The 9,973-nt window shown below is 42.4% G+C and overlaps 1 protein-coding gene across 1 annotated transcript; it reads left to right on the top strand.

The window, feature by feature from the left end:
- The first annotated feature begins 635 nt into the window (after positions 1–635).
- LOC120766550 (homeotic protein empty spiracles) lies at positions 636–3,543 on the top strand. The gene is made up of 2 exons (XM_040092133.1): positions 636–2,293; positions 2,406–3,543. The coding sequence occupies exons 1-2, from the start codon at positions 1,054–1,056 to the stop codon at positions 2,756–2,758; spliced, it is 1,593 nt and encodes a 530-aa protein (XP_039948067.1). The 5' UTR covers positions 636–1,053; the 3' UTR covers positions 2,759–3,543.
- The last annotated feature ends 6,430 nt before the right edge of the window (positions 3,544–9,973 follow it).

Here is a 9,973-nt window from a genome sequence, read left to right on the forward strand (position 1 = left end):
GAGCGTAAAATCGGCATATTTAGTTGGGTAACGCCCTCCAATAACCGGCGAGTGCTGGGAAATAGAATAGCCATTTCACGGTAGCGCAGCGAATGCGAGAAGGTAAATATTGACTGAGCGAGCAGCAGCATTGGACAGTGTTATGATACATCTTACTCTGTCGTGTACACAAAAATGTATCTCTCAGATAAAGTCCACAAAGGCTTGGGAATCACGCTTGCCACTGCGCTTATGTAAACTGCCAAGGGGGTATTGGCACAGGGGTTGCTTTGGCACTGCCCACTCGAAGCCATTCGCTGCGCTCGAGCAAGAACGAACAATTCAAACGCACATACATATGTTCAAACGTATGTAAAGATATATATCCAAACACATGCTTCTCAATTTACCTTCTTGCTCACATTGGCAATAGGCGAGTGCCTATTGCCTTTTATGCTTAACCGGTTCTACTGGTTTGCCAGAGGGGTTCGTATTTGGTGAGTGCGTGTGCTTGGACTGCTGGCTGTGTGTGTGTTGGAAGAGCAACAACATTGAGTTGAGAGAGAGCGCGCACTGGGCAAGAGCTCGATTGGAGTGATGCTCTGGCACTTGGTGCGGCAGCGGTGCGCGGTTGTGGATTATTCTGACAGCGACTGTCGTAGAGTGAACACTTTAATCGCGTGAACAGAGTTGTATCAAAATAAGAATAGAAGCGAACTTTGTAATAGCCATGCTTCTGATTCGAACGGTTTCGTGGATTACAAAATACTATGTGCGATTGTAATTATCCGCCTGAAAAGACATGTGTTTACAGTAGCAGCCCGTTATGTTGCAGTTACATCCAAAAATAAATAAAAGTGTGAAGTGTTGATAATTTCCAATGAAAAAGTGAGATAAAATCGTTTCTAATAAAAACTAATTGGCTTACATTTGCCAATAGCAGTAACAAAAAACAAAAACATAAAAAACAATTGCTTTTAAACTGTGCCTAAAAATAATTTGGAACTGATCGCGACCTCGAACCACCAACTACTAAGTTTGGGTTCCCCAGTAGCCGCGAAAAAACGTTTATATATGACTAAAATGATTCCGCCGCTGCCCACCTCAGCCGTTCTAATGCCTACGCCAAAGCAGAAGATCGGCTTTAGCATCGAATCGATTGTGGGCAATAATTCAGCAGTGTCGCCGACACAAAGTGCCGTCGGCAGCAGTGAGCTTTCTGGCGAACAACTAAATGTTGCAAACACGACAAGTGCCCGTAGTGCACCCAGCTCCCCACCTCAGACCCCGCCCGCAACCTCCCACACATCGGCCGTTGCACATGCCCCGGGCGCGTCAGTTTTGTCAGCTCTGCCGCTAACACCGCACTCACACCCACACGGTATTCATACACACTTGCCTCCACATTTGTCGCCCGCTCAGCAACATGCTCTTCAACAGCATCTACTGCTTCAACATCACCAACAGCAGCAACAGCAACAACAACACCAACAGCAACAACAAATATCGCCCAACAGTAGCGCACCCATGCGGCAGGATATTCAAGATATTATTCAGCGCCTGCATAGCTCAGCTGCCGCTGCCGCCGCTGCCAATTTGAGCATACATTCTGCTAGCCCTTACAGTCCTTCGCCATTAGCACAAACCCGTCTTTCATCGCCTGAAGATGCGCTTGCTGTTCCACATATGTTGCATCTTAAACGTGAACGTTCACCATTGCCGCCGGCCGGTGAACAAGCTCAACATCCCGCCCAACGTCACCAGCCTAATCAGCAACACCCTCAACCACCGCACACACCACCCAAATCGGTCTCACCTTCGTCATCACATCCCTCATCTCCACCCGCCATGCTGCCTGGAAGTCCTGCTTCGTTGCCCACAGCTACACAACAAGCTCCGCCACAACTGACAACGCCACAGTACTCAAAACCATCAACTGCGCTGGGTTCAGGCCCAGGCCCTATGCTTATGCCTGGAATGCCGCATGCTCCCGGTTTAGTACGACCGTTTCCTGTCATTGGACCTAGTGGTATTGTGCCGCCTCCGCAGCAAGGTATGCCCGATATAAAGGCACTGCCGCCATATATCAATGCACCCCCGCCAGAATTACCTCCTCAGCATAATCCACACTTAATCGCCGCCGCACAATTTCAAATGGCCGCCGCCCTTCAAGCTGGCCACGTTTTGGGTGGAGGCTTACCTCCACACGCTGCGCCATTCATGACTAGCCCTGGCATGCCACGCGACAGCTATCCACTGTATCCTTGGCTATTGAGCCGACATGGTCGCATATTTCCACACCGATTTCCAGGAAGTGAGTATTCGTAATTTCATTTTAATTCAATGCAATTTTTCTATTCTCAATATATTCAATTCAAAAGAATTGTACTAATACCGTTTTTCTCTTTTTCTTTTCTTCAATCTAGACTTCTTGCTCCAGCCTTTCCGCAAACCAAAACGCATACGCACCGCATTCTCGCCTTCGCAGCTACTGAAGCTCGAACACGCATTCGAGAGCAATCAGTATGTCGTCGGTGCTGAACGCAAGGCACTCGCCCAGTCCCTCAATCTCTCCGAGACACAAGTGAAAGTGTGGTTCCAGAACCGCCGCACCAAACATAAGCGCATGCAGCAAGAGGACGACAAAGGCGACGGCTCACATTCCGATCGCAGCCGCAATGCAGCCAGCTGTGATGAGGATGACGATGATGAGCTAATCGACATGGAAATGGACGATTGCCCAAGCGACGAGGAGCACGAGCTCGACACGAGTCATTGAAAAATATTTGGCTTTTGAGCGGAAATAAATAGCGACACGAGTGTAAATAGCAGGAGCTCACAAGAGCTACGCGCAGAATGCATGGATATGAGAGTTCCTTAATTTATTATCAGCAGAATCATGAATTATTTTGTGTGTGAGTGTGTATGTGCGCCAGGCAAGGTATAACGCGGCAAACGCCTTGCGGCCAAACGACGAAAACTATGTGATATAAACTTAAATTGTATGATTATAGGCAAATGATGAAACTTAATTAACGACGGTAAATAACAGGTATATAGTAAATACTTATAGTTAGTGCAAAGTGTTTGTAGAAACTGAATGTCGTTTTTAAGAAACCCAACAAGCGAATGTACATATGTATGTGTATGTATTCAATTACTTCAAGTATTAATAAGGCCCACCATTAAACTAATAATTGAATCAAGTCAAAATCGGGGTCAGTGCGAGGGTAGCTATCTTCTCTGGGACGTGCCAAATTTATGAAAGGTGCCAGATTTTTATATGTCAGGTGAATCGTTCAAACTATTCGCATCAAAATGATCGGTCTCTCAAATGAAACAAAATTGTACTTACTACAAATGTACTTCTTAAGGGGCGGAGCATTATTGTACTTGAAAACTTTATTTATTTTATTTTATCTTGTTTATTTTTGATTTCCATAACACAAGTCTTAGTTGGTCTTGTATTTAAGTGTAGAAACAGCAGTTTGTATATTATTAAATAGTTTTAAGTACGGTAAATGAAAATGCAGAGAGAAAAGAGTTAAAAATAAAAATCTAAACAACTAGAAAATCAGAAAATATTATAAAACTGTCTTTCATTTTACTAATATATACATACATACATATATGTGGGAATATCTGATTTTATTGGGGAATTGTGCGGTCTATGATAGACGTCATTTGGGAACTTTTGTTATTGGGGCGCATTGGTCGTCTAATCGTTGCTTTCGAAAATATGTATTTTGCCCTATACTCCAACCTTAGTAAAAGAGTTGAATGCTCACAATTAAACGACAATGCCCACCGCAAACACTAGCGAATCGAACCGAGCCGAAGTGAGGAACTGTATTTTTAACTCCTTAATTTTTTGAATTTCTCACTTTAAGTGCTGCTTTGGAATGTTTTACTTATTTGAAAATGAGTGCAGTCGCGATTTCTTAAGTTCGGCCGAATTTTACAAGTTTCCTAGAGATGAAACTCCTCCATTCCTCCATGATTATGCAAAATAATGATTATTTAGACTAAAGTAAAAGCGAATCTATCTATTGTGGAGAAATGGTAAATGACAGATATAAGTTTATAGATCCCCATCATTTGGCGGGTATAGTTTAGAAGCACGTCACAAACAGAAGGAGGAGCTCTGCCTTACGCCTGGGATATGTTGTAAACGCTAACACTTCGAAATAAGAAAACGAATTCATTGGGCTTTTGTTGTTACTATAGCGGCAAAAAGCATCTCTGAAGTAATTTGGCCGTACTTGGCAGTACTTGGCCGAATGCAAATCAAAAAAAATGCTGCAAAAACAGCACACATTTTCCAAGTAACGGTTTCTTTCTGTTTAAAAGTGCGATAACGGAATCTGTCGCAAGCCAAGTCCAGCGCTGTCACCTTTAGTCCGGTTCCGCCCGAATATATGCCTTCCGTATATATTGCTTTGCTTGTGTTGTACTCGCCACCAGGCGTTAAACAAGCTCGCTGGCTGTGACATTTGATCCGCCGCATTGCAGCTATTCTAATAAATTAAACGCTACATTAAGTGTGGCGAGAAATCATGAAATTATTATGATGATTAAGTGAAAACAAGCAGCTTTAAAATATTATTGTCACTGTGCGATAATTTATTGATTGCAATACTCGAAGTGGCCGTCATTAAGTTGATTTTATAAGTGTTCATTTACTTTGGCGCTTTTTGCCGCCGTCGCTCGGAGTAAAATAGTGAGCTTTAAGCAATTAAATGTGCCCATGTTTGGGTGAGAGAGCACACATACGACGTAAATGAGAAGCGCATTTTCTTGGTCTTATTGGGGCGTTTGGTAAAGAGTATTTGGCTTGGTTTGAAATAAATACAATGACTTATATTGTTGCTTGGAAGGGAAGGCAAAGTCCCTTTACTAGTGTATTTAGTAGTGGGCTCACTTTGGCCAATCCAAACTCTGCGTATTCAAAACTGGAGCGGCAATCCCTACGAATCACTTCCCAGAGACTAATCCTGTGTTAGGACTTAACTCTTAATGCTCGAGAAAATATTGTGTAATCCAATTTAGCTAAATTAGTCTGCTCTTATAATCACGCCCCGCATAACTCTGTGGACTTTCCTTGATCCGCGTACCTATTTTCCCTTTGAGATTGCATTCTTCTTCTTTTATTACTGTTATTGTGAGTAAAGCACAACTCATTCTTATTGTTTTGTTGCTTTGCAGATAGCTCAGCTGGTGGGTTAGCGATTTAATTGGGTTTTGTTTACATTCCCTCATCAACGCTTCCAAGCGTTTGGAAATACACACGAGCACACACGTAGCATGTGTCAGCGTTTTCTCCAACTTGCTACACCGTGTTTGAAGTTGGAGCGAACAGCTGCACGCTTATTACCGACCGCTCTCCGCGCTTATTAGGCAAAGCCTCGCAGTCGCTCATGAGCCGCTTGCCGCGTATTGTGCCGAGGCATTGTGATCGCAGCCAAGCCTTCGAACGAGTCTCAGTGGCTTGTAGACTGCTCTTTTTGCTTCTACAAGACAGCACATTATTTTCGCGCTACGTTTTTAATTATAGCCATTGGTTGCGTTTATCGCTGCTCATGGCTTGTCTGCTCGTTTTTCATTAAGTGCATTAATTAATAGACAACTGTAATTGATAAGCGTTTACAAATTATATACGTACATAAGGTGATTAAGGCATTTATGCTTAATAATTACACTACATGGGGATAGAGCGCTGCTGAATCTGATTTTCATACTCGTTTGCTTTGGGCGTATAGCTCCATCGAGATCTAATTTTATGTCCAACATCCTAAAATAATATCTGTAGGCGATTCAGTCAAAGGTACAGTTATATAACATTCACGACATTATAGGATTATAAAATATGTTGGGTATTACGGCTTTGCGTCCAACAAATCGATGACTACAGCGGTGTGGAACTCAGAGTTAAGTTGTTGAGAATTATTTCAATTTATGCTTTTTTCGAAAATTTGGAACCTGTTATATATTTTGACTGAGTTTTGTAGTTACCATTTGAGGCCAACCGCTGCATTCTATAATTTATTGCTTTACATTGTTGGGATCTAAGACCCAGCTGCTCACCTCTTTCACGCTAAATGATCTACTGATTACACACATAAAGGGTTTGCTTGCCTTTCATCGGTCTTTTAAGGCAAGGAAACAAAACAAAGTCCGGGGGGGGGGCCACATCTGGGCTGTAGGGCGCGGAAGCTTTGGGATGCCGGCCTTGGTTAGGTTACTGTTCAGAAGAAAGGCGGTGTGAGCCCAGGCGTTGTCGTGGTGCAACTTCCAATTGGCTGCGATGTCTTGTATCGTAAGGACTTTATTTGGAGTTGACGGTTTGATGTCAAAAAAGACAATGAGCATCGTTTTCACTTTGGATTTGCTCATTCCCGGCCCTCCAAACAGGTCTGGTTCCGCCGAAACACTCCTCTTCTTGTTAAAGCAACCTCTAGGTAAGCCTGCTTAATCATATTAAACATTGTTGACAGGGACACAGATTTACCGAGTTCCGCATAGAATTTAATCACCTACCTCTGCTCTAACGAATGCTACATTTTCGGCTTGCACCACTCACAGAAACACGAGCGCGAAAATGTTTGTCCTGACTCTCCAGGTGCTCGGAGACAACTGACCAGCCGCTCGTGCGTTAGCTAGGAACACTACCTACCGAATCCAGTCAGTGCGCGCACGCTCCGAAGTTCAGTCGCGGCGGAAAAAAATCAGTCCCCTGTATATGGATATATAATGTGATGAAACAGTAAGGTGAGGAGATTATCGTGGTGTGGGGCACTATGAATTCCTTCTGCCGGGCTAAGCTGTCAACAAAGAATATTAGTTGACCGTTATGCATCTCTTGAGTCAAGCTATTCGTCTGAAACGGCCGAAATTATGTGCAAACAACTCTTGATTCCTTCATCATGATAAAGCACCATTGTCATTAATTCTTCAAGACTTTTATGCGAAAAACTCGACTCACAAGGCCAAGGCGGAGACGACTGAGGAGGTGCGTATAAAAACCAAATGGAACATAATCTTGAAGACTACCGGAAAAAGACTATTCCAATCGTAATTGTCCTGTTCTTTCGAGTATTAGAAAAAACGTTGGCGAAAGTGCTTTCTATCGACGGGGACTACTTTGATTTGGAAGAATGTATAAAGAATTTACATTCTTAAAAGAAATTGTTATTTTTTTATTACAAAGTATATGACCTACATATTTTTAAATCCTGCAGTTTCGAAACAATCTTCGATTCGTGAGTATGTGTACGGAGCTAATGTTTATGGCAAAAACCTCTGGGGTTAACGTGAGTCAAGCAACTTATTTAATGACGACCAACAACACAAACAGTTTCGAATATTCAATGTGAAACTCACCACACACTCACAAATTGGGAGCACAGCTGACTTCATTTGGAAATCAGAGGGAAAACCTGCAAAATGATCTTGACGATCGATCGATTGATCGCCTGAAAGCTGCAACACAAAAAATGCCAGAGAAACTCCAAACCAGCGATTGTGGCTCCGGAAACGGGGCGCTTGTTTTACTTCAGTTTCTGAAGCACATGACAAAAGGTCAATACTTAATAGTTGTTGTCAACATGCAGCAATAAAAGTGCAACAACAATATGAGCGTCATACACGCCGATGTTTGCATGTTGCATGCCACAGATCGAGTGCGAAATTAAGAAATATTGACAGTGGACCGAGGAAGACGTAGCCAAGTTCAATACTGACTGCTTTGTGCAACTACACCAGCCAGAGAGGCGAGTAAAAGCCGTGGCATGCGGAAAGGACATGCGCCGGCGCAACTGCAATAACAACAACAACAACAACCATAAGGTGTAAACGCACAAGTGAGCGTGCAGCTAATGACCACAATAAGCGGCTATAAACAAGCGCACCTACAACACGGGCAAGAGCCACGACAGCAAAACGACAACAACAACAACAACAACGATGTTGACGACAACGACGACATTTTATGAACATGTTGATGGCCAAATATAATGCGAACACAAATGTGTTGTTGCTGGTGTTGATCGTCGTTGATCACGCGCGCGCCCAACTTGCCTCTAACCGGGTTGGAGTCAATGTTGTTGCAGTTATTGCTGTTGTTGTTGTTGTTGTAGCTGTTGTTTGTCATTACCGTTCGCTAGATAGCTGCAGGTTGGATCGATGCGCGCAACTGTCTACTTAATCCAGCAACGAACGTGCGAACGCCTGTGTGAGTGCGTGTTTGTATGCGTGTGTGTGTGTGTGTGAAAGAGTGGCGTTGCTCACATTCTGATAGCGCACATTGGCCTGCGCCGGCATTCGAGCAGTCGAATGCTGTGAATGTGCTTCCAAGAAGATTAATACAGCAAAATTAAGGAAAATAAATAAATGTCACCAGACTACAAGATCGTTATCTCATTTAACAATAATTACCCTGATATGGGATATGGTAACTAATCTGTTATGTTTGCTGTGCACTCGCCCGCTCGATTTCGTTTACATGTGTCTGCGGATTGTTGCCGAGCTACACATAGCCGAGAGTTCTTTTTCGGCATGCTGGCCTGTGGGTGTGTGAGTGTGTGCGCCATATAACCAAAGGCGGAGTGCTGGCGTGTGTGTGTGTGTGCGCTCTGAATAATATTGTTCAACTTGTGTGTACTTACTTATGTTGCTCGCTTTATTTTTGCGTAATGTTTCAATTTTTGTTTTCTATTGTTGTTGCTACTTAATACACATACATATGTATATATGTACATACATACATACATATGTATATATCGACTGTTCCAACAGGGTGTGTGCTGCTACACCTTGGCGTGCATGTACATTGTATAATGAGAAAGTTCGTGGGTTAAATTCCATTTGTAGACCAGATTCAATTTCCGATTTAGATGTTTGTGCTCTTGTCTTTGGTGCTTTTGTATTGTGCCTTAGCTTGTGTTTATAAACAAGAAAGCATTTGCAATGATTGATATCAACATCGTATTAAGAATATTAGGTTCAATCGACATTTCAATTCAATTCCATAGCAAGTATCCCTGAAACACCTCAATGTACTGAATAGTTGCATTTTTCGAAAAGTCGCATTTTGTTGCCTATCGAACTTCAATTGTCTGCCGAATGATTCTTTCTCCATCTTTGCCCGCGTCCACTTTTTAAAAGTAAGATTGCTTACATCTAAGAGCAAATTACTCGATTTAAAAGGGTCGCTTTGAAAATACCATTGACAACAGATTCAATGCTGACCAAGTATGTTCAATACCTAATCAAATTATTCTGTTTGTAGTGAAATATATGCTAATTATTAATCTAATTATCTCCAAGCAAATGATCCACTCGGTGTTATAGCGCGCACATATCTGAACTGCAGCATCTTAATATCTATAATAAAAAAAACCCCCGCTGGGCTGTGAACTCATAAGTATCAGTAAGCGTCATCCAAAGGCAATAATTTGATTGTAGTGGAGTCGCAGCGTGCAACAGGCGCCATGCGGTAAAGACACAATACAATTTCGTCGTCAATCTTCTTCGATGGCCAATGTTTTGGATGATCTGAATGCAGTGCTGCTCAAAAATATATGATTTAAAAACATAAGCCACAGGCAATCTTCATCTTGATATTTCCATTAAAATCTAGGTTTTAAATTGAGAAAATGTTTATGGAGTTACTTCAGTATAACAAAGGAATTTGTACTTTGAGAGGCTTTAAACCGTGGGCAGCAATCACGTGCTGTGACACAATAGTTAGTATAGTGTCAAACATGGTTGGTATTGCAGCTCAAAACGATGGTTCCAGCTCAATTGCATGTGTTGTTGTATTAGTCAAACAGTAAGAACTAATTACCAAAATAGAGTAAATCTGATGTGCAGTGGCACCGCACTTCAAGAACATAATCAAATAATATCTTTCATAAAACTCCAACCGGAATCTAAAAGCTCATTACGTGGGGAAAATCGAAGAATTTAAACAGAAACCAATAATAGGGGAGATCCA

This window comes from Bactrocera tryoni, chromosome 1, assembly GCF_016617805.1.
Source record: "Bactrocera tryoni isolate S06 chromosome 1, CSIRO_BtryS06_freeze2, whole genome shotgun sequence".
NCBI classification, from domain to species: Eukaryota; Metazoa; Arthropoda; class Insecta; order Diptera; family Tephritidae; genus Bactrocera; species Bactrocera tryoni.